General features: G+C 35.0%; 1 protein-coding gene across 5 annotated transcripts in view; it reads right to left on the bottom strand.

Annotated features, from left to right (window-relative positions):
* PHTF2 (putative homeodomain transcription factor 2) overlaps positions 1–26,532 on the bottom strand; it is a 137,313-nt gene that overhangs the window by 22,856 nt on the left and 87,925 nt on the right. For 3 of the 5 annotated variants that reach the window (XM_047844555.1, XM_047844539.1, XM_047844560.1), the window contains 6 exons: positions 17,497–17,683; positions 15,581–15,736; positions 9,763–9,981; positions 3,243–3,371; positions 1,314–1,586; positions 953–1,084 (listed from right to left, as the gene is read on the bottom strand). In XM_047844555.1, coding sequence (XP_047700511.1) covers positions 953–1,084; positions 1,314–1,586; positions 3,243–3,371; positions 9,763–9,981; positions 15,581–15,736; positions 17,497–17,683 — 1,096 coding nt within the window. Of the gene's footprint in view, positions 1–952; positions 1,085–1,313; positions 1,587–3,242; positions 3,372–9,762; positions 9,982–15,580; positions 15,737–17,496; positions 17,684–26,532 lie in introns of those variants that run through there. The other 2 variants (XM_047844549.1, XM_047844571.1) reach the window with 2 other exon arrangements.

The raw sequence follows: 26,532 nt of genomic DNA, 5'->3' as shown, positions 1-26,532 counted from the left end.
CCCATTTCCCTCCTGAGTTTTTATATCTTACTGCCACAATTAGGAAAGTTATTTTAAAAGATTAAGGGAAAAGAACAGCATGAAGAGAATGGCTTAGAACTGCAAGCTAATATTTTTAAATAGTAATAGGCCACTTCAGTGAGGATACTCACTGATTAGTTTTTTAAATTCTTTTTTAAGCAGTGGGCTCCCTCTGCTGGCTTCTGATAACCATTCTAGGTATGAATAAAATCTTTAAGCTTCTGAATGAGTAGAAGTTGGTGAGATTTATGAAAAAAAGATTATTGTCAAATCTAAAAAACAAAACCTATGAATAAACAAACAAAAAGCAGAATCAGACCTATAAATACAAAGAACAAACTGATGACTGCCAGAGGGAAGGGGGTGAGCGGATAGGCAAAATGGGCAAAGTGGAGTAGGAGGTACAGGCTTCCAGTTATGGAATGAGTAAGTCGCAGGAATAAAAGGCACAGGTTAGGGAATATAATCAATGGTATTGTATTAGTGCTGTAAGGTGACAGACGGTAGCTACACGTAGTGGTAAGCATAGCATAGCATAGCACACAGAGGTGAATGACTATGTTGTACACCTGAAACTAATGTAACACTGTGTGTCAACTATGCTTTGATTAGAAAAAAATTAAAAATTAAAATTAAAAAAAATTAAAAAATTAAAAATAAATAAAATATAAATCTATGACAATCTGATCTTGAATGATCTACATAAAAATGTATGTAAGCCTTTTAGACCTCAGGTGTTTTATCTAAAGAACCAGCTAAACATTTATTTTCAATTTCTGAATATGGATTGAAAAGAACACTAAGTATGACCACGCAGCAGCATGTTGCGTACACAGGTGACTACACATTTAGACATACACCCATATTGAAAAAAGAGAAACTCTGAGAGGAAGGCAGCATGTTAAGAGTACTTTTATCACTACCATTCTACCTTAAGATAGGACCGGAGAGAGAGCCACATTTTTATATTCTGTACTTTCTTCAACCGGAAATGAGGAACCTCAGATTTTCGAGCCCTCCTTGCAGATGTTAAATGTCCAAACAGTTTTGCAAAAAGTAATCGCTAAAAACAGATTAGGATAAGGATTAATTTTCAAGTAGATTACCACAGAAAAACAAAAATCAACAAAATATGGCTTGTTATAGGATTGTATTTGCTTAAGTACTACAAAAACAAAACAGGAAAATAATTAGCGGGTCAAATGACTTAATGAAATACTAAAATACTTCAGGAATTATCTATTATGAAAAGGATAAAATATTCTGTATTCAAAATTCTATATTATACTCACCTGTTTGTAAGTTCTTTCTGCTACACAGAGCAAAAAAAAGAAAATCCACACAAGAGACACACGAACCACGAAACTTATTATAACCATAGAAAGAACTATGACATCTTCATTAGAACCAAATGCAATCACATAAAGTTCTGAAGCAGAGTGTGCTGTGAGTTGTTCCAAGTCTGTAGCTTGGGAGAGTCGGAAAACAAATGGAGTTAAACCCAGGATTAGAGAGATTGCATTTCCAAAAATCTGGTATCCTATTCCTGGTATATGGCTGTTCACCTATATTGAGAGAGAGAGAGAGAGAGAGAGACAGAAAGAAACCCAACCATACATAAATTTTATCTACAGTAAAATGAATTCCTATTAGGCATTATTTTATTTATAGCGGTATAAAATCATTTTGTTAAAATATATGAGTTTTAATACACGAATAATGAAATTTAAATTGACTCAAAGTTTGAGAGCGTATTACAGGTAGATTGTAAGTCATTATATGTTCAGTTTTTAAAAACAGTTCATTACCAGATTTCTAATTCACTAAGTAAGATGCAAAAGGATGAACTATTTTGGTCTTACCTAGGTCTGGGGAAAAAATTCTATAGATCTCACTATTTCAAAAGTTAGAAATATTCACAAATACTTCCATATTAAAAAGAATGAGATCTCATATCCACTTAAGCTCAGTACATAAAAAGAAAAATCTAGAATTACACTTATTTGATAAATTTGCAATCTGTGTTTTCCTTCAAAGAGCTCAGTATACAAATGGATATTTCCTTAATACTTTAAAACCATTTTAAAAGAAAATGTGTTAGAGGGGGGAAAATTAAATAAAAAAGGGGAAAAAGGGAGAATTATGAAAAAGGAAACTGGAAATGAAATAATGGGAAATATAAGACTGGTAGGACTGGGAGGGATCTAGCTAACTTTCTATCATCATATTATACATTCTGGAAACAACCTGCTAGTTCACAGACAGCTAAGGTATGGAGCACCAACTACATCCACATCTCCAGAGATTCCTTAGGAGTATGTCATAGGATGGAAATCAATTTCTAGAGCAGTTACTTTAATTTCTGTCCTCCATAAAGTATGCATAATAGTTCTTACATAATGAACAATGCATGGAAATTTAGAAGTGTAAATAAAATTGGGGTGCCTGGGTGGCTCAGTCGATTAAGCTTCTGACTTCGGCTCAGGTCATGATCTCACGCTCTTGAGTTTGAGCCCGGAGACTGGCTCTGTGCTGACAGTTCAGAGCCTGAAGCCTGCTTCAGATTCTGTGTTTCCTCTCTCTGCCCCTCCCTCGCTCACACTGTCTCTCTGTCTCTCAAAAATAAATAAACATTTAAAAAAATTAAAAAAAAAGTCCAAGTTAAATCATGTCTAGTTGCCCAAGAGGAATCAGATAAAATTTAAAAAGTAGTAATGATTTCATAAAAGACACAATTTCATAACTGAAATTAAAACCCATAGTATTTGTACTCTACCTCCTGAAACTACTCAAGACCTGTTACCTCTAGCTGCATTTACTTCTATATATTTAAGTGGGCAAGCAAGTATCAATATAAATATTCTTTGATTTTTTAAAATAATAAATGAAGCAGGAGGGAGGACACAGGAAAATAAGCCTTCATCAACACTTGTGTATGTCTAGCACAATTTGATCCATGAAAAGCAAAAGAAAGAGTAACATAAAAGAAGAAAATTTTAAATTGCATCATCTGTTCTTGGTCAGAAGAATGAAAACACTAAAGCATGACGGTGGTTTGGTGACAAATCACCGTATAAATCACAAACAGGACCAAATACAAATAGTTTTTTTCATGTTGAAGAAATGAGATAAGTTGTAAACATAACATCCTAGTAATTATTTATTATATTAATAATTGCTGTCTTATTCTTGAACTAAAAGAATAATATTTAAGCACTCACTCTGTTCATTATCATTCCACTGATTTCAAGCACAGACATGTCTGCTTTCTTGCAGTCATTGCCTTCCCACACTATAGCACTTATTTTCTCTAATCCCGGGTGGGAATTATGGAGCCAGGGCAAATGACTCTATAAAAAATAAACAGAAATTGGTGAATACATATATCACATTTCATAAATAAAACGTGTGTATATATACAAAATACACTAAAAAACAAATTGGTGAATGCATTTATCACATTTTATAAAACAGAACATATATATGTCTGAACATGGGTATACCTGTATCTACATACACCCAATTTCAAAGACACTAAAATTCTATCTTAACATTAATTAGCATATACATTGAACAGATGGCATAAAAATTACAGTTATAAAAATGTGTACATTAAGAACTTCCTCAATAGGTGTTAGGCAAGCTACTATTCAAAAATCCTCTAAAATGTGTCAGTAAAAGACCTTAGTTGTCAATTGTCTACATAGCTACTAATATAGTAGTGTTCAAAAACAAATGGATATCAAATTGTTCATATTATTGACTCTCCAACTTACGGTCGTTCAATACAAAGCACATGACAGCTAAGATTTAAACCTCTCTGAAAGACTAAACAGTGATACAATCTCATCCTGGAAGAGACTCTTCCTCATGCCCTTACCCTCATTATTTAATTTAGTTACTTTTCTGTATTTTAATCTAGCATTTCCCCAAAGGATTAACTTTTTTTTGTTCCTTTGAGTATATATTGCAAATGGAAGCACATGATACTAAAAGTACTCTCTCAATGTTTCAAGAAATAGAAAAAGGCAAAAAAAAAAAAAAAATTGAAAGCCTTAATACAAAGGATCAGATGCTTAAGTTTGTTTTTTTTGTTTGTTTGTTTTAGATAATTAAAATAATAAAACTTTGGGGTGCCTGGCTGGCTCAGTCAGAAGATGTGCCTCTTGATATTGCGGTTGTGAGTATGAGCCCCACATTATCTGTAGAGATTACTTAAAAATAAAATCTTTAGGGGCGCCTGGGTGGCTTAGTCGGTTAAGTGTCTGACTTCGGCTCAGGTCATGATCTCATGGTTCGTTGGTTTGAGTCCCGTGTTGGGCTCTGCACTGACAGCTTGAAGCCTGGAGCCTGCTTCAGATTCTATGTCTCCCTCTCTCTCTGCCCCTCCCCCACTCACACTCTGTCTCCCTCTCTCTCAAAAACAGATAAAACATTAAAAAAATTTTTAAATAAAATCTTTAAATAAGTAAGTAAATAAATAAACAAAACTTCAAAATAGGATGGTTGGGGATTAAAGACAGCAACAAAATTCAACACTAATCTTTATCTTATCAGATATTCATGAGAAGTTAAAACATTAAAAGATTAGACCCAAAATGGGATGAATTTACATTACAGTATTACTAACTTATTTTTATAACATATTTCATTAAAATAACTTCTAACAATGAGTAGAAGAATCTACTATAGTTATAGTTATTCTCTGAAGGACAGAAATGTGATTAAAATATGGTAAAGGTAAGTTTTTTTAAAACTTAAGGAATTATTTTCCTGTAGGGAGAATAAAATTGCATTGATTTGTTTTGATTAAAGATATAAAATAGTCATTAATAATACGTAAGAAAACAGATATGGGAAGTTATTATCATTCTGAATCGAACATTAATTTTCTGCATGTAAAGCTATATATACCAGGTTTACTATAAGCAGAATAAAAATTGATGAATAATTACAGGCAAACCGTAATGCCACTAGCCATATTATTAGCAAAGTTCTTTTACATTTAGTTTACTTGACTACGAAGAAGTTTTCTCTAAAAATTTATCTTTTCCACAGATATGGTATTCGGTATTTTAATATACACTAACCATCATAGCATATATTTCACTATTGGAGAGCCTTCAAAACTGTTAAGACACTAGTTATTAACTATCCACTTAATTCCACAAAATATTCTAACTAGGATAAAAGTTATTTGCTTTCCACGGAAATTTAATCATTATGAAACAACATGGGCTCAAAGGCTAGGAAGAAGAGCTAGAAGCTGAATGCAGAGTGTAAAGCCTGGAGACACAGGATTTCAACCACTGATTTACAGGCTTCTAATCTTTTTAAACTCTCAGTCTGTTAACAGTGAATTAAAGCCTTCCCAATTACATGAAGCAAGGCATATCAAGATCTATCTAGGACAGAAATAGGAATTCAAGAAGTTCACCCTCCAAAAGTATTCATTTTGCCCAGTCACCTTTGCAGTTACTTTACTTAGCATTTGATATCATCTTCCTATTTCTAGAAAGCCAACAAGTAGGAGAAAGAGAGCAACTAGAAACTGGTGAATTTAAAAAGAGTTAACTGGGGGAAAAAAAAAAAAAAAGAAAGAAAAACCCAACCCAACCCTGTATCTGTGTGTGTGAAATATATTCTGAAACCACAGTCTTGTTGCAACATGTGCTGTCTACAGTGTATGAAGAGCAGCATTACATGAAATGCTTTTTCAGAAAGGCTCAAGGAAAACTGAATAATTCCATTTCATAATTTTATCATATAGGTTCTTCTTGGTATATTTTTCAGACTAAAATCTGGATCCTCATTCAAAATCTCAACTGCTTTGTTTCATGTTCATTAAAAACTACCTGAAAACATTAACACTTAATTGGTACCATGTTTTATTTCAAGTAAATTCACCATGACAACCGCTTTATTGCAGTTTCTACCTGTGGGAACTGTACCCATTAAAATCTGGCTTCACCTACTGCAAAATGAATTTCACTTGAATATGGCTTCATACTTTATTATATACCCAGCCACGACATGGGGAGAGAAGTTTTCTGCTGTAGAAATGTTTCAGTTACTATTTCCAAAGAAAATAAAACAAAACTACAGATTTGGTGACATCCTGCCTAGAACACACAGATTCAGATGCTCATTGTTTCTTCGTAAGGAGGTATTTTTCAGTTTTTATGGTGGGCAGAAAACGGTCCTCCAAACCCAATACAGATCTTAGTCTAATAAGAAAAAACTGGTAGCTTTTCATTAAAGGGAGCTAATTTCCACTACATGGCTACTATTAAAACTGAAGATATGAGCTCATTTTTTAGAAGCCTGAGAATAAGAAATGTGTGTAAAATCAAGTCTTTAATCTGCAAGCAAAACCAATGTAAGTCTGTGATACTGTAATTAATATGCAGAGTAGAACATTAAAAATCGTACCAAAAAGGAGCAGAGTAGAGGGATAGATTTAGGGCCAACTAATTCTGTACAGCATTCTTTAAAAACAATTTGGAATGCTTTGAAAAAACTGTATTTCCTTTCATTCATTTACTCAATTTTTGTTAAACACCTACTAAGTACCAAGCACTGTGTGATACAACTATGAGCAAAAGAACACACAGTCCCTGTTTCTATGCCTCTGATGGTGTCACTGGGAAAATAGCTCACAGGCATTTTCCTAAACCTCAATTCCAGCTCTCTGCCCAGTGACTTAGATGAATATCCAGGTGACTCATCCAACAATCTATTCTCATGGATTGTTTCTTATTTTTTGCTTCTTAAATTCCAAAGACCTTCAGCTATTCCCATGGCCATAGTCTGGGCCTTGTCAACACACTGAATTGCTCGACTTCTCATCTTACCAGGTCTCACAAACCTTCAATTCTAAAACACTTCTGAACACACCTATCCTTCAGTCTATCCCCTTCTTGGTTTCATTTTCTTCTCTGATATCTAACATTGTTTGGACTCTTAGCATTTGCATTATTTCATGGTCTCTCCTGTTCCTTGAATAACAACTATTTACTGAGCACCTACATTGTGTGACTTTGGGTGTGTTATTTAATTCTGAGCCTCAATTTTCTCATCTATGAAATAAATATATAACCATATATAAAAGATACACTACACTGTTGTAGGTTGTGAAAATTATATGACATAATGCTTCTAGATTACTATGCACAGTGCCTGGCATGTAGTGAATGCTTTTTAAATGTTTGCTTTATTGATTACCATAACTGTATTTCAGAGACTATCACACAACTGTGTGGATTGAGCAATCACAAATTCATGGTTTCAGATTCCATCTGGACCCTCAACAATATGGCAGTGTGACTCTTAATGTGTTCATTGGCTTGAATACATGCACAAACAAACTCTCTTCACTTTTCACAAATGATAACTATGAGCCGTCACCACCAATTCTATCATCTCACTTGTTGTTAACAGACCTCCTGGACTCCTGCACTACATTAGGCAATAATCCTTTCATCATCTTACTAATTTTTCTCTGTGCACTTACTCCTATTTCAGCAGAAGATGTGTTCCCCTTCCTATCAAAGGCAAAACTTCCTAATTAATGGTTCCCCTCTAGAATCCTAAGAAATCTCATTCAACAACTTCTTCTGATTCTCTTCAGTCCTTCCCTCCTGGGTTTCCCCTATGTACACAGGTGCTCAAATATCTCACATCTTGGGGGGGGAGGGGGGGTGGGGTCAAAACATTCCCTCAATTCTATTTCTCCATCTTTTAACAATGTTTATGGCTTAATTTGTAGCCCAAAGTTTTAAATTTTAGGATATTTGAATTATTGATTGCCTCATTTTGATATTTGAATGTGTTTCTTGTGTTCTTCTTTAAAAAATTCTTCTCTTACCAAAAGTAACAAAGATTTTTCTCTTATATTTTCTTGTAAACATTTTAAGGTTTTGTTTCTTCACATTTAGGAACTATCTGGAATATATTTTTGTATATGAATAATCATTTGATCTATAACTATATACTGAAGAGTTCATTCTTCTCCCAATGGTTGTAATGCCACTTACGTCATATATTAGAGATCCATGTAACATGCACTACTTCAGGGTTTTTTATTCTGTCCCATTGGTCTGTTTGTTTATACACTGCCTTGGTCTGCTTGGGCTGATATAAGAAAATACCACAGAATTTCTATGGCTTAGAAACAACAGAAGTCTATTTCTCACAGTTCTGGAGGCTCGAAGTCCAAGATCAAGGTGCTGGCAGTTTTGGTGTCTGACGAGATCCCACTACCTGGCTCAGAGACTGCCCTCTTTTTGCTGTAACCTCATAATGGTAGAAGGGGCAAGGGAGCTCTCTGGGGTCTCTTTCATAGCACACTCTACATATTCATGAGGGCTCCACCCATATAACCTAATCACCTCCTAAAGGTCCTATCTCCAAATACTATCACCTTGGGCTTTAGGTTTCACCAAAGGAACTGGTGAGTGGGTGGGGGAGGGCATAAACATTCAGTCTATAGCAGACGCCCATAGCATACTATCTTTATTACTATATGTACTTTCTAAGTAAGTTTTTTTATCTGGTAGGGAAAGTCTCCCTGTTGTTCTTCAAAACTGCTTCAGTTATTCTTGACATTCTGCTCTTCAATGTGGACTTTAAATCAGTCTAAGTTCAACCAGACAGACAAACAAACATAACTGGTGGAATTTTGATAGAAAAAGCAGTGATAATGGACAGCTCTGAGTGTTTCTGCCTTTAATAGCAACACTTCTAAAATCTCATCATTATAGGTTTTTAGAAGCTATAGATCTTTGATAGCTACCTTTTAGTGGATTAAGGAAGTTCCCTTCTACCTCTAATTTTCTAAGAGTTTAGTTGTTGGTTTTATTTTTAGGATTTGATGAAAAGTTAAATAAGAGAAAGAAGAGGAAGAGTGAAAATTTTAAATAACCACCGTGTTTCTGGACTGGTGAGTGGATGGATGGAGATGTCACTCACTAAGATTTTGAGTCCCAGAAGAAAAACAGATTTATAAGGGAAGATGGGGTGTTTGGTTAAATTTGAGATACTGGTGGAACATTCAAAAGAAGATATGCTATAGAGGTGTGCTGTCCAATATGGTACCCTATTCACATGTGGCTATTCAGTACTTGAAGTGGCTAGTCTAAATAAGTTGTGCCTGTCAGGGCTTACAATAGATTTTGAAGACTTAGTATAAAAAAAGCCAAGTATTTCATTAGTATTTTTCACATTGGTTGTAAGTTGAAGTGAAAATATTTTGAATATACTGGGCTAAGTAAAACATATTAAAATTAATTTCACCATTTTAAATGAGGCTACCTGAAAATTTAAAATTACATATGTGATTCTCATTATATGGGCTCTTGGGAGATATAAATCTGGTATTGAGATATAGATTTGTGAATTACAACCTTATAGGTGGAGTTAAGGCCATGAGTGCTGGTCTGACCATGAAGTATGCTGAGGGAGAAAAGGACTAATGCATCTAAAACACAATTTGACTTATAAAACTCCATTTACCAACAACCTCTCAGTAGCAACGTCAGAGACACAACCATAATATAAATACTGAGATTCTATGTTCCAATGAAGCCAGACTACAGCTCACATAAAAAGGAAAAAAAAAAAAAAATCACAGGAATATTACCTTAATTGAATGTAAGCTTTTTCTTTACCTCTATAAAATTTGTAAATACATTCAAAAAAGCTGGACTGAGAGCCCCAAATAACCCAATGCTGTAAACTAACCTGATGAAAAGGGTCGTCTCTATATTCTTTTTTCACACTTGGATTAATTTGAGGATTTTCCATATCTGTCTCACTGGTACAAGATGACCGGCATTCTGCACAGTGTAACAAGTCTTCCCATAATACATCTTCTGTTTCAGATTCTGGCCTTGTACTCTCAGAATCCTGTCTGGAACTTGAACAGCGAGAGCTGCAACTAGTACCCGATTTAGGGGCATCCTGAAATCAAGATATTCTTTGACATTAATACAATTTATGTACCCTTTCCAAATCAAAGGATTCTATCAGAACCATACTTTGCTACTTTTTGCTACAATGACAAGTACACTGTCAAATGACAGTGAAATAGAGAGCAAAACATTAAAGATATATATTAGTGTTTAAGGAGTAACAGAATTTTATTATCAAAATCTATTTGATTTCACATCTCAGCTCAAGTGTTATTTTGCATGCAAAGGTTGTGCTTGTTTTCTCTTAAATTTTTATACAAAGTTCAGAATTCAGGCAAGCAGAGACCAGCCTAAGTTCATATGAACTGTATAGTCAATGAATATTAAACAACTTTAACTGATGTCTTTAACGTATTTTGAGTATTAAGAGTATTTTCTTACTCTCATTTTTTTTTTTTTTTAGCAATAGTGGATCTCATGTACCTACTGTTTTTGTTTTTCAAACAGAAGTTCAAGAAACTGATGTAAAACTGGTAAATAATCTATACCAGGAAGATAACTACCAACTCATGTTTTTGAGGTCATCTATGGTACAAAAGCGAAACCTAAAAGGTAGAAGTTACATAATTTCTAATCAGTTTACTTCTTTTCCTAGGAGTTGTTATTGTACAAAATAAATATTCTGAGTAAAAGTTTGATTTAATAATTGAAAACGGAGTGCCTGAGTAGCTCAGTTGGTTAAGCATCTGACTCTTGGTTTTGGCTCCAGTCATGACCTTATGGTTTGTGAGATGGAGCCCCACATTGGGCTCTGCACTGACAGCACGAAGCCTGCTTGGGATTTTTTCTCTTCCTCTCTCTCTGCCCCTCTCCTGCTCATATTCTCTCTCTCTCAAAATAAATAAGCTTAAAACAGAATTCAAAATAACTTTTACTGAATAAAGAATGGTAATCCTTACAGCCAAGTATGCTGAAATTTTCACATTTATTTTTAGCTATCCTATGTTGTCACTAAGACTGTCAATTTAACCTTTAAAATGTTTTATGTGTATCTCTTTCTCCTTCTCATGCTATCACCAGCTTTTATTATCTACACTTTGTTTGCTATAAAGAGGCTCCTAACTGACCCCTATCCGAAAGGGCTTCCCCACTTTCCAGATTAATCTTCCAAAAGTGCAGCTTTTTTCCATTCCTCTGACCAAAGTCCTTCTGTGACTTCATACTGCTCTCCTGGATAAAGTTCAAATTCCTTCACCAGCATGATTGTCTTCAAATGTGCTATTCTTTGGACTTTGGTTCTCCACTTGTCCCTACCACAACCTCTCCTCCAGTGACAAGGGGCTACTCCCCAGCCCCTAAACCTGTTTGTTCTTTGCCACTCTAGTCTCTAATTATGTTCCTACCTTGTATCCTACTCTCCTTTACAACCTACTCAACCAAGCGTCTGGAAAATGCCATCTGTATCCCTTTCTAGGTGGCTTACCTTGTTTCTGACCCTTAGTTTAGTCTTCTACCAAGGGGGAATAAAACCACCTATCTCAATTAAAGAGACACTGAAAATTAAATGAGCACTGTAGCTTTTAAGACAAACCAGGTACAAAGCAGGGGCTCCACAAATGTTAGTTCTGGAGCCTTCTATTTAAAAAAAAATTTTTTTTTTTTAACGTTTATTGATTTTTGAGACAGAGAGAGACAGAGCATGAACAGGGGTGGGTCAGAGAGAGAGAGGGAGGGAGACACAGAATACGAAACAGGCTCCAGGCTCTGAGCTGTCAGCATAGAGCCTGATGCGGGGCTCGAACCCACGAACTGTGATCATGACCTGAGCCGAAGTTGGACGCTTAACTGACTGAGCCACCCAGGCGCCCCTGGAGCCTTCTATTTAGAGTGATCCCTTTGTCCTTGAAGTGAGGTATTATTATTTATTTTCATGACAATAAATTTTACATTCCTATTCAGCATCTATAATATTGTCTGTTATTAAATGTTCATGTACTTCATATTCTCAAATAAGTCATAACTCTCAATTACACTGTAAGTCAATGAAAGACAAAAACCATTTTTTTGCCACCCTCACCACAAGTTAACAAAATATCCTGAATGAATGAGACAGGTTATTGATAATTAATTTACTGATATTAGAATGGAGCACCATGAAAACACATTTAATGTGCTGATTACGGATTTGTGGGAGAATTATATGTTTGAAGGAGAAGTAAAAGTGTTTTGAAAGAGTTGAGCAGGAAAGTAAGTAAAGAAATCAAAATAAAAAAATACAGAAAGAAAAAAGGTAAAAATCAGTCTGCTTTGTCTTATAAAAAGCACTCCAAAAATATATGATTCAATAATGCCAACCAGAATACTTGAAGCATAAGCAGTTTTAATTACAACTGTTTTCATTAGCTAGCAAGGCACAGAATGCATTAGGAAACCAGTAATGGCTAGTTTAAATTTTTTGATAAAACTAGCTAATTATCTATCATTAATTTCTGATGTAGATTTGCTAATCAGATACAGAAATGAGTAACAGGATTAAAACCCTGATGATTATTTAACTGAAACTAATGGGTGATTTTAGGGATAAGAAAATATCTCTAATTCTTTACAGATGCATTTTGCCAAATACTGATTAATAAGTGGGCTACTTTACAAATGTAAAATCTAAAAATTATGGTCTATAACTGATTACATACCAAACAGAATTTTGCCTGCAATATTTAGGTGATTAATGGCCACTTTGGATTCCGCTACAAATTGCTGAATAAGGGCTAAAAATTAGAAATTTCTGAATTGAAGAAAACAGCTCAAGTTAATAGCTCATTTAATTTGGTTTGCTCTGCTCATTTTAAATCATTTTAGACATTTAGCTAAAACTGAGCATATAATCAAATTAAGGGGAGAAAAAATATTTATTTGAAAGGAATAAGAATTTATAACATAAATGCTTTGTGCCAGGCAATTGTGCAAATCTTATTTAATCCTAACAATCCAATGAGGCTTGTCTCTCTCCACTGTACAAACGCAGAAACTGAGACTCAGAGAAGTTAAATAACTTTTCCAAAGTCACTTAAATATTCTGAGTCCAAGCCCACAGTTTCTTTATTATGACTGCCATCAAAACTGAAACCTAATTTTCAATAGGGAATAAAAACTGAAAGGTATTTGTAGAGTTAAACAAAGCAGGATGGGGCAGGCAACTAGGCAAATGCCTAAAAGAAGGTATCAATTCCACAGGACATCCCCTCTGCCAGATAATCAAGTAACTCTACCACCATCTTCCCAACAGGAGACTAGAAGAAGACAACCAGATATACATAGTGGATAGTAGAAAAAGGCAAGAAACTGGAGCAGGAGTGGGGGTGGGAGAGTTGAGGGGTGGGAGGAAAGAAGGTTAAGTGAAAGTCTACATACTGAATGACAAGACCACCTCATTCCCAATCTCCTTGATGCCAAACATTACGGCAGCCTAATATAATATCTACCACCCTATACCACCAAAGATTGGATGATTCTTCCTGAAAAACTAAAATCCCCTGAAAAGTGTATCTATAGATATTGACATTCGAGAGCCTTATAACAAATGGCTGTATCCCTAACCACTCATTTTATAGTGAAGACCACCAGTTCCACCCAAGCACAAAGTGCTTCCCAAAATGATTCCTTTGTGCCTCACCCTGAAAGAAAAAAATATCACCACTGATTTGAAAAGAACAGAATAATATATACATAAAGAAGTAAAACAATATTACAACACTATGGCTATCTGTCTCAATTTTACTTATTCAAAGGAGGTTTCGTTTTGCTGTTTTTTTTTTTAATGTTTGTTTTTAAGAGAGAGAGAGAGAAAAAGAGTGCAAATGGGGGAGGTGCAGAGAGAGCAGGAGACACAGAATCCAAAGCAGGCTCCAGGCTCTGAGCTGTCAGCACAGAGCCAGATGCAGGGCTCAAACTCACAAGCCATGAGATTATGACCTGAGCCAAAATCAGATGCTTAACCAACTGAGCCACCCAGGTGCCCATGTTTTGCTTTTTTAAAATACCCTGTGAGGTTGATTTGAGAGTCAAAATTTTCTTGAACTGAAATGTAGTTTTTAAAGAGATTTTTTTAAGTGTTTATTTAATTTTGAGAGAGAGAGAGAGACAGAGAGAGACTGAGCCCAAGCGGAAGAGGGGCAAAGAGAGAGGGAGACAGAGGATCTGAAGCTGGCTCCATGCTAACAGCAGAGTCCAATGCTGAGCTCAAATTCATGAACTGCAAGATCATGACCTGAGCCAAAGTCAGATGCTCAACCGACTGAGCCATCCCAGTGGCCCTGAAATGCAGTTTTTAAAATATGTTCTAGTCTAAAGCTCCTCACTTTACAGATAAAGAATCTGAAGACAAGATTTTATTTTTAGGTAATCTTTTACATCATTAAACAAAGATTGAAAACAATCAATGCCGATTTGCTACTTATCAGCCTTATTTAACCTGAAACCTGGAAGATTTTAAGCAACATATTTATTTAAAAGTTAAGATCAGTAGAATATTGTTCTGCCCTTAAAGAATCTCAATAGTTCAAAATATATCTGCAAATCAAGAAGAGCAAAGATTATGGGGTGAAAACAGTACCTCCAAAGCCAAATAATTTATTCTCTTAGAGAGTGGAGACCTCTTTCTGTAAGAGGTCCTGAAATCCCTTCTAGTATCAACTGACTTCTAACAATACCTAGTGCAACACTGAGAAATTAACAAGACTGAATTTCACAAGTATATCAGATGATCCAGGTGAACAGGTGATCCAGGTGAGCAGACACACTGGCATTAGTGTCTGCCTAATGGCAGCCACTGAGAGAAGAAACATAGCCACAGTCACCAGCAAGATTAAACAGAGCTACAACCACAGAGAAGAATGTACAAACAAGTAACTCTTCTAAGCTTAAAACAATCAAGGTATTCACACTCACAGCAAGCATAATATATTATTTTTCAAAAGTATAGCCCTAAATCATCCAGGAAAAAATTCTAATATAGTCTAAAAAGAGGAGAAGGCAATGTTTATCAAAAAGTGACACAAGTGACATTTGCCTTGAAGTCAGGTAATGAAGTTTTCTGTCCTTAGAATAAAAACTAAAAATACAATTGAATGAAATTCTTTTTCTATTTAAATAGTTTCAAGAGATGTGAAAAAGTTGGAAAAGGGTTTAGAGAAAACCAAATATTAATAAAGAAAGAATCAAAGAAGAAAAAATAATTGAATTTTATACTATAGGAAACTCAATAACTAGTAATAGTAACATGAAAGTCATTTGGAATGATAACTCACTATAATCAAGAAGCTATAAAGCCTTTCATACTGTGAAAAAGACTAACACAGGCGTTCACAGATTCTCTCTCTAGGATGGTTGTCTTTAAAAGCAAACAATGAACTGAATGTATGAGAGTCTTTGGAGAAAATGCACAAAATGAGAACAAATGTGTAGCTATCTATCATGTGTGGAATACACAAATCCAAAACTGCTACTCTATAAACCCTGGTCATATAACAAGGTATTCATACTGATGGGATATATTTATTTCAGTAATTTTATTCAATTGTTGAAAGAAGCTGTAAATTAGTAACATATAAGTAAGTATGTATACATATACATAAGGACAAAGTATATACCTCATTAGGGTAATGTTTCTTATAATGGTGTGATTTTCTGTTTCGAAGAATGCTCTCAGAAGTCCTGTCCACATGACGGCGTAACGGATATCCTGTTTCAGGGCCTTCTTCACTGGAGACTTCATCAGAAACATTTGTTATTGTCCTTTGAGTATCCTAAGTTGAGAGTACAGGAAGAGACTTATTGGTAGTTTATGACTGAATTTGTTACTTTAAAACTGTAAGAGTTTAAATTATACATACATACACATATGTCTTCAAAAACCTCAAAGTGATTGATTAGTATTACCTGATTTTCTTTAAAAATGTCTTAAGTTAGTGACTATACTGTTATTTCAATTTTAAGAGTAATTCAACAGCTATTTGTCAAATACTGTCCTATAAAATTTCTGCTCACAAAAGGATGAGAAATAGATTCGAAAATTAAGAAATATAAAATAGGATAAAAGAAGAACAGAGACCATTTTTTTAAAAGGAACTGAGAAAACCGAGATGAACTTATTATACTATTTCTACAAACCCAAAATGCAGTCAGTTATAAGCCCATTACTGGTTTAATAATGGCTTATGAGGCAGGGGGAAGTGAATGGCAGTTGTATGTATGTGCATATCAGACAGACAACGTTATGTCCATACCAATTTGTAAGAGACATCCAGAGTTTGGAAATTCTGAAACTGGGAGACTCCAGAGCTTTAGTTTTGATTTTCTCAATAAACTCATATAACTTTAGTAGGTAATACATAGCTAAAAATGTGTTTGAAAGCAGTAGGACTAAAAACTTATCTGGTGAATGATGATAGTGATGTGAAGCTCACAGTATTAAAGAGCTAAATGCTTCCAAAATCTAAAATCAGAGTAAGGGACTCTATTTCACTGCACCCCATGGTATTTATTGTATGCTACTGGTACTGAAAATACATGTATTGTCAAGTGGTAACACATATTTCACTCAAACCCAAAGAACCAACATAAATGTTCATGCTCACATTCTACATGTAACAGAAGCAAACATCTTTTAATTTGGCCATACTGTTTTATTGTAACAGTTTTTTAAAGAAAAAATTACTTAAAAAAAAAAACTGAAAGAAACAAAGAGATATATAATATTACAATAGGCTTTGTTACAGTAAATGCTGGATTTCTTTATTATTTTGGAAAAGTAAACAAACAATTGCTGTCCTTAACAAATGTCATCAATAAGAATTTTTTTTCAAATTAAAAACAAAACAAAACGAAACAAAACAAAACAGAACAAATGTGCTGACACCAAAGGTAATGAAATGAAAAACAGGTAATATTTTCTTATGGAGAACATGGATGGAAAGCCACATTCCTAGTTCAGTTTCTAAAATAATTTAAATGTTCCATTCAAAACAAATTCTCACACACACAGAGAAACGAGGAAAGAGAAGGTAAGTTTAACAAACATCAGTTATAAATTATAAAGTGCTTTAACATTTAAAATTTTTTTTAATGTTTTTTAATTTATTTTTGAGACAGAGACAGAACATGAGCAGGGGAGGAGCAGAGAGAGAGGGAGACACAGATTCGGAAACAGGCTCCAGGCTCTGAGCTGTCAGCACAGAGCCCAACGCGGGGCTCGAACTCACGGACTGTGAGATCATGACCTGAGCTGAAGTCAGACGCCCAACCGACTGAGCCACCCAGGCAACCCCAAGTGCTTTAACATTTTGGAAAAATTGGAGCCATCAATCAATTCAGAAGGTACCAAGTTACACTAGCAATCAAATTTAATCAAATAACTTTATTTTCAGCTTTATCAGTGTGATTTGTAAAGGCTACAGAATAAATTCTGGAAAAAATACATACTTCAAAGGTGATTCCGATGTCTAAGTCACTTTCCATCAGCTGATAAAAGATCACACAAACAAACAATTTTAAAAATCACACTTACTTTGCTGGAAATGTTCCTCAGTGTTCCTGTGTGCCACGTTGTCTCTTCTGCTCCAACAGTTTCACACTGAGGTTCATGGCTTTGTATTCCCTCCTCACTGCTTTTAACAGTTTTTTTCCCTTCAAGGGATACATAGCCATTGTCAGTCTCAGTTGATTTATCAATTGAATTCTTCGCTTTCTTTGATCTAAAAAGAAGAAATTGCAGAAGCATGTTATGTAGACCTTATTTTCATGGGTTACTGACAGAAATTATGCTCTGTTAAAAATTAAATCCGGTAGTTATTTTTCAGAATTTTAATGGCTATCTTATTTTTTACAATAAATAATTTAGAAATAGAATACCTATCATAAAAAGTAAGTCAATAATTGTCAATCAATGTCCTAATTTAGCTTACTTGATTGGTTTTGAGGTCTTAACAAATATCAATTCTAAGAGACATGCCCTAACTTATCAAATGATTCTTGATTAAAATCACTTGGTCTTTGTGAAAAATCTATGATCAAAATTTTGCCCTTTTTATTACAGTTAATAATATATTTTAAAGTTTTATTTAAAAACTGTTTCTAAGGGTGCTTGGGTGGTTCAGTTAGTTAAGTGTCGACTCTTGATTTCAGCTCAGGTCATAATCTCAGGGTTGTGAGATCGAGCCCCAAGTTGGGCTTTGCACCGACAGCACGGAGACTGCTTGGGATTCTCTCTCTCCTTCTCTCTCTGCCCCTCCCCAACTTGCGAGCGCATGTGCTCTCTCTCAAAAAATAAACTTAAAAACAAAAATCAAAAAAACTGTTTCTATAATTATTAAATTGTGACTGGTAGTTTATCTTGGTTTTAATACTTTTGCTTACCCCAATACTTTACTATTAGTATATATAAATAAATATCTCTGATAAATTCATTGTAGTATACAAAGGAGCCGTATGACCTTTTGTAGCATAAAAATATGTGAAGAAAGGGAAAACTTTTTTTTTTTTTAATTTTTTTTTTCAATGTTTATTTATTTTTGGGACAGAGAGAGACAGAGCATGAACGGGGGAGGGGCAGAGAGAGAGGGAGACACAGAATTGGAAACAGGCTCCAGGCTCTGAGCCATCAGCCCAGAGCCTGACGCGGGGCTCGAACTCACAGACCGCGAGATCGTGACCTGGCTGAAGTCGGACGCTTAACCGACTGCGCCACCCAGGCACCCCAAGGGAAAACTTTTTAATACAAGTTTCTGGGCGCCTGGGTGGCTCAGTCAGTTAAGCATCTGACTTCGGCTCAGGTCATGATCTTGCAGTTCACAAGTTAGAGCCCCGCATCGGGCTCTGTGCTGACAGCTCAGAGCCTGGAGCCTGTTTCAGATTCTGTGTCTCCCTCTCTCTCTCTGCCCCTCCCTCTGCTCTCTTTCTCTCTCTCTCTTTCTCTCAAAAGTAAATAAACATTTAAAAAAATTAGAAAGAAATATAAATAATGGAAGAAGTAGACATGAACAACGCAAAGAAAATAAAGTAACCTCTTTCACCCACTAGAAATACTCTGGAAAAAATATTAGCATCATGTAGCCATTAATTACCTAAAAGGCTACCACTGAAATTCTTCACTTATAGGAATTTAATTATTTTCAATACATAAAATACAACATGTAAAATAATAAACAAGACTTTTTGATTAACAGGCCAATGCTTGAGGAGTCTTTCAGAAACTCTCAGAGACTACAGAGGGTGAAAGAATAGCTATCCAAAAGAAATAGCAGAAATATAGTGGAAGTCCCACACAAAATTAAAATGTGCTCAATGCAGATTAAGCCTAAATTATTAAACCTGTATTATTAAAAAGCAATTGCATTTAACTTTATTTAAATAAATCCCCTTGAATTTTCTGCAGAGTATCAGATTTGGAGGAAAAAAATTATATTGCTTTTTTAAAGGCCAAAAAACAAAAATTTTTTAAATTTCTCAAAACTTTTTAAAACAAAAGTTTTTAAAAATGCACACAAAAAACATATCTTTAATACTATAGTTAACTCAGTCATATTGGAATCTTTTAGAACTTTGTAGGACCTTAGAACTCACCTATTCTAAATGCTCATTTTGGAAACAATGGATCAGAGATATAAAGAGATCTAAGTAATCTAAGTAACTTATATAAGGTGACAGAACTAGTTAGAGGCAAAGCCAGCAGTAGAATACAGACCTTCTGACTATGAAGGTAACTATATTCTCCACACTACCTCCAAGTGCCTCCTCTTGGGGAAATTGCTGATAGGATTTCTTAACACACTCATCAAAGCCTAAAAACCTTTTGTTTTATACAAACAGGCCTCTCTTCTTCCTGATCTTCTCCTGCAAGGTTACTAAATGGTACAGACCACACTTCCCATAAGCTTCGCAGATGTCTGATGCCTTCTAGTCATTCAGAACACATCTCCATAGAGTTGCAAGACTCAGAAGCCCAATCTCCTGACCCTTTTCTTTCTATATGACCCTAAGAGATGGAGAGACCAAGGGAATGAACCATCAAACAAAGATCACTTAAGAGTTACAGAGGGAAGGAGGAAAATGGATTAAAGTAGAGAGGAGAAAGGGCAAAACAGAAGATAAAAGATGCAGAGAAAAATGTGTGACCCTCTCTGCCTCAGGAATAAAGTGATAAAATCATCAGTTATTAATTGTTCCCTTCACATCTCTCCCTTAAACACTGCGCAACATGTGGATATAGAAAAAGACCTAGGGAAATACAGTCTTGATATCTCAAAAATGTGAGAATTGAAAAGCTAGACCAGTGTGCTGGAAAGGGATCTATGAAGGTTCTTAGAAATTACACTGGGGTGGAAAAACAGGGGGAAAAGGAGATGAACGGGATGAAAGAAGACTGGAAAATTGGTAGAACTATTAATCAGACAGGATATGCAGGAGGAGAAATTTATCTTAGAAGATGGAAATGCTGGCCCTCAAGGGCCTAGGAACATCCTTAGAAAAATCACTAGGCAGTTGAAAACACAGGCCTGGAGGCCTATAGTCAAAGTAGAAAAAATAGCTGAAAACCTGCAGAGTGAACCAGAACCCTAAAGGGCAAAAAGATAAAGGCCTAGTGAAAAGGGCTTTGAATCAGTAGTAACTGCTGCCTCTGGGATTTTTCTGAGGGGAATGTACTCTTGGTGGAGGGGAGGATGGAAGTACTAGCAGTAACCCATTCCACATACCTTTCTGCTATCTCCCTTCCTCTCTTCTTTATCTCTACTTCCAATCTTCTCTGGGTTGTTTCTTTCCCCACTATCTCCTCAAAGTACATGGAACACCCTCAGGAGACATCAACAGTAAGTTACTAAGCTATAGCAGCTTTCTGATGTTTCTCACAAACTAAACGCAGAGAAGTTGCAAACCAAGCTGAAAGGACAAAGAAAATAGCAAATATAAGTACCACCCTCAGAGTTTACAAAGTAGCTCAAAATACAAACTGAGGCAGCTTGGCAGTGGCTGGTAGTAAGGGCTCTTGCTTGAGAAGTGCTGCAGTGGGGCAGCAGGGCAGACCGGTGGCAGCCAATAACAGCACCCCATTCAAGGACAATTCTGGGGCAAGGTGTCAGGTGTAGCCCAATGGGGTTTTGGGAATGGGCTACAAATGGAGACTAACTGAATAAATAAGTATACTGAGGACAATGGGAATCCGATTTTTCAGTGATAGAGAAGGAACATGTGAATATAAAGAAAAGATGAACTTTGAGGTACCATATTTGAATTGGAGCTATCATTGCAAAGTCATGGTTTATAATACATCTAAATATAGAAATAAAAGTAGAGGGATACACACACACACACACACACCACTTTCCAGCTCTGCCCACTAAGAAGGTCTGGGAGTTTGAACACCACAACAGCAATGAGCACTTTTAGAACTCAGATCTTGCTTTCTATATACCACCCTCCTCGAAGAAATGGATGACTCCAGGGCTGAGACAGAGGAAGTACAAGCTGAACCTAAAACATTTTGTTGTTCTAGAAAGTAAGAAAGTGATCAAGGAATGATAGGGAAATATCAAAAAGACAAACTGCTCAAAGGGGCTCCACTGGCCAAATTTAGGCCAATCTGATCATCAAAATGAATAATGACATTAACCAATTGAATAAAATGAAAATCTAGGAATAAATAAGGGAAAGCTTATCCTTAAAGCAGAATGTCAACTAATAAAGCAGAAGAAATGACAGAAAAAGAAAAATCACCATTTGGCAACCACCATAATTCAGGCAATAATCATCAAATAGATGCTAAAACTAGAAGGTGAAGGTGGGATGAGAAAGAAGTTATTTTTATAATCTTCATGTGTCTCCACACAGGAGATTTGTTGATTATAAAGGGAAAAGTAAATATACAATGGAGAAATCTGGTAGATATTATATTAAGTGATTAACGTCAATATCAGCAGTAAAGGAACAAATTTACTTTGTTTTCCATCTGATAGGATGCAATAAGAACTAAGTATCACTTCTCTGATATTCCTGCCAAAAATGCATAACTTGGGTTTAATCATGAAGAAACATCACACTACTAACTCAGTATTATGCTGCTAAATGTTAAACAACCAGCTCTACAGTCCTTGTTTGTAGTGTTTCCTGATTTCCATGGTGTAAGTAATCCCACCATGGCCAGTTTCAAGTACCAACCAACTGATAATGCTGACCTTGGAGTTAGGTAAAGATACACATATTTGGTACTCACAAGTCATTTGGAGTCAGATCCCAACCAGAGGCAAAACCTAAATTAAGTGACTTTGTACAAAATGACTTCCTTGTAAGTCTTCAGAAACGTTAAAAACGTGAAAGTTGAGGAAAGACTGATGTCTGTTCCAGACTGAAGGAGACTAGAGAGATATGACCCAGATTAGAGCTTCTGTTGGAAGGAACAAAGCTATTAACAGAGACCATCAGAATTTAAATGGGGTCTCTGGGTGAAAGATATATGGGAGTTCTTTGTGCTGTTCTCTCAACTCTTCTAGAAGTTTGAAATTGTTTCAAAATAAAATCATATCTTTTAAAAAGTACAAGCTGATTTGTACCCTGATTAGGGTATTCTTTGGGTTTGAGCATCACAAAAATGAGGAAAGGAAAGAGAGAGTAGGAAAGCTAAATTCCAATTAATGGAGGTAAAGAGGGTCAAAAACTGGCTGCTCCAGGTGATGTTTAGTTCCACCACTGACTGCTGTGTCGTTCATAGTGCCATTAAGAGCTGAAAGTAAGAACCTCAGAGAAAAATACTAGTTTCTCAAAAGGAACACAGGTTACCAAGACTCAGATGCTTTATTACCACATTCCATTGTTTTAGGGAGTAAAGATACTAGAGAAAGGGAGTAGGACTGAGAGATATATTTAAAATACTAATATTGTAAAATTCTACTTAGACTATTTTTTAAAGGGATGGGTACTTCATTCAAGTCAACTTTAAAATATGTACAAAAATAAAAGTAAGTGAATAGCATTTTGATTTTAAAACAAACATATGTATCTAAATCATCATTCTCTACCAAAAATAAAACACACAGTACAAAAAAAGCTGGTATTAGGAATTAAAGTACTGTAGTATAGAAAGAAATGGTACTTTTTTCATATTATCCACACAAAAAATCTACCTTTCGACAGCTACATTTAATGCATATAATACATTAACTTGGTAAAACCCAGAGTTAACAATTTTTTTCTTAGATCAACCCAAATACCATGAGTCACCGGCATGTGGGCAATGAGGTTAGCAGTGTGGTGAAAACAGGAGACGTACATACTAGGCCATACTGCTCTTAGTTATTTCTGTGATAGAAACAGTATTTCATGCGTTGGATTTTGAACAAAAAGCATTTGCAAAGAAACAATGTGCAATTCCACTGCCATGGTCAAGGCTTACCATGTTTTATAACTTTATAGTTAATTTTGTAACTAGCCTACTACATTAATCTTTGAATGGCATGACCTGTGTAGAATTGTTTTAAAAGTCTTATGCTTGACAAGTCAAGAAGGATAACTCTATGTCAAAAATACTCTGAGGAGGAAATGACTTTCAAAAATGTAAGCAGTATAATTAGCTTAGTTCCTTTGTGAGATGAATGATGATTTTGGTCTTGTCTGAAAAAATGCAAATAAATGTACAGCCTATGCCATAAATAAATCATGAAACTGGCTGCGTTTTTCAACACTGAAAACTTTAACCAAAAATGTAACACAACTTTTAAAGAATTTACTAGCTTATGAAATTTCAGATCTACTGTACCAAACATGAAAACCAGTGTGTTTCTATTTGAAAAACCTCATCAGGTAATCATAACATTCATGGTACTCTGTACTGCTATAGGGAAAAAAAAAAAGTTGGAAATGTTTGTTGGTGCTCTTGAAAACATTTAGAGGTATATAAATAGACCCAACTGAAGATTATCCTTCCAGTACTAAAGGATATTCGACAGATGTTCCTATGGGGAAAGTTAACAGTAGCAAATAACTCTTATTCTAGAACATGGTATGAAATTTCTAGTCCTGCTGTCATTTCTACAAGGTTAAGAATCCAGAGGGAAAGGAAGCTAGAGAGACAGAATGCATAAAATCTCAGACATTAGAAAATGACACAGAAGCCTACATATTACCTGTACTGTGTGCACAGCTATGCATACACCTTGATGATATGCTAACATAGCCCTTCAAAGACTTTTGGGCCCCTGTTTCCCTAGGTATCCTCTGTAACATGCAAATTTGAGAGGTGTGTACCAAATTATGTATTATGTACCAGGTTTATGTATGGTACCTGTAATTTTTCTAGGACTACTCCAAAACAGAGTGGCTCTAAGCAGAGCTTAATGAGTTAATCTAACTGTGACCTAAGATATAGAAAAAAATTTTTAACATTTATTCACTTTTTGAGAGAGAGGGAGAGACAGAGCAAGAGCAGGGGAGGGGAAGAGAGAAAGGGAGACACAGAATCCAAAGCAGGCTCCAGGCTCTGAGCTTTCAGCATAGAGCCCGATGTAGGGCTTGAACTCACGAACTGCGAGATCATGACCTGAGCCGAAGTTGAACACTTAACTGACTGAGCCACCCAGGTGCCCTTGGCCTAAGATATTTTTGAAAAATCTGTGATATACTGATATTTACATGGTCTTCATCCTTGTCTGTGGAAGACACGCTTCACCCAGTTCATAGCTTAAATGACTTAAATTAAAAATAAAATTTTAATCCTTATACCAAAAATTTATGGTGGGACTGCATACCACTTTAGTTCATTATGCAGTATACTACATTATGTGAAAAAAATAAATTTATTAAATCTTTAGGTGTTAAAAATAGTCAATATGGAGGTCAGCCATCTGAATTAACATATGACCAGTTTTACTCTGGCATCTGTCTCTCATCCACCAAGTCAATTTATATTGACTGTTTTTCAGTGATATTGTGATAGTAAATTAAAGGACAGGTAAGAAACCTTAGTATCTGAATTCTGAAGAAGGTATTATGCTAAAGAGATATACTAGCTAGATATAATTCTTCCTATTCAATATTCTTAATAAAACTTATAATTATGCTAATTTATGACTATAATTCTTTGAAATTAAAGTACTAAATACTTAGGAAATATGGTTGATTTCTACATCTTTTTAAATTGCTACTTTCTTTGGCTTTGTTTTCTTAGGTTCATGGAATTCTTTTACAATAATTCCTAATTTTTTTTCAAATGAGAAATATTATGCCTTATCTAAAAAATTATTGTATCCTGAAAATGAAATGTACTTAGAAATGATAAATAGGGCCTTCCCAACTTACAAATTCAGGACATAAAAATAAACAGTAGTTTTCATCCTAACATCTACAAAACCAACAGACACTCTACATGAAGCTTAAACATTTGTGCGGTCATACATTTATTTTCCTAGTTATGTTAATTCAGATACCTTAATGGAGGTATCTAGCTTTTCAATTTATTATCACCAGAAACAATTTTAAGTCTCAGTTGGTATTTCAGTTTAAGGCCTTTCTGATTTATCAAAGCTTGAAAGAACAAGACATCATCAAGATTTCAGAACTCAGTTTAGAACTTCCAAAATTAACATTTTTCTTAAGATCTTTTTGTACCTAATATTTAAAACACTCTCATTCATATGCTAACAAACCCGTTCCAAAATGAGACAGATTAAAATAGTACATCTTTAAAAACATTTAGATTACAAAGTTGTCATTTTAAAGAAATAAATCCAAAGGGATTTAGCCATTATAATATCAGTGACTGGTAGTCAAGGTCATTCTATAGTCCAAAAGGAAGAAAATTGATGTCTGAATCTCATCTGACTAGAGAAACATGGTAGAATTCCAAAGGCACTAACCTATTGATCTAGGGGGATTTTGAATACTATGTAATACAATTTTAGTTCTGGACAACCCAAACAACTAAATGATTCCCCAAAAGCAAAACATATATACTATGCTACTTATAAGTGCTCATCAGAAGGTCTTAAGAAACTGACTTCACAGTGATAAAACTTTCACATCCTACTGTTGGAAAGGACAGCTATTTATTAAAAAACAAACAACAACAACAAAAAACTAACAAAGACAATGAAATTCAAATTCAAAATAAAACCAAAGCCTGTATCTTTTCTGGACAAAGAACAGGTGGTTGGAATGGTCAGGGGATCCAACTTAATTTCATGTTACTTCAAACTTAGGCTTTGGTACAATTTCCCTCAAAATTACAAGCACTTGAAAATACTCCCAGGATACCATGGCTTAATTGTGTAACGTATGATAAACTTTATCATTAAGAGCACAATCACAAGTTGATGAAACAATGATACTAGTGGAAGAGTTAACAAAAGTGCTCAAAAATAGTTATGTGCAGTATCCCTTGATTTATTAACTTGGCAAGTTTTATCAATTCTGTGTTTTGATCATAGCTTTTTAACTTTTTTCAAACTTATTATGTCTATGTAAACTATTAATATAACCCTTACATGTTTTGAATCAACCATTAAAAATGACAATACAAGATTGAATTAGGTTTATTTTTGAAGTTTGCTGTAATTATATT

This window comes from Prionailurus viverrinus, chromosome A2, assembly GCF_022837055.1.
Source record: "Prionailurus viverrinus isolate Anna chromosome A2, UM_Priviv_1.0, whole genome shotgun sequence".
Classification (NCBI taxonomy): domain Eukaryota; kingdom Metazoa; phylum Chordata; class Mammalia; order Carnivora; family Felidae; genus Prionailurus; species Prionailurus viverrinus.
The sequence above is the reverse complement of the archived record's forward strand: the minus strand, read 5'-3'. Positions and strand labels throughout refer to the sequence as shown.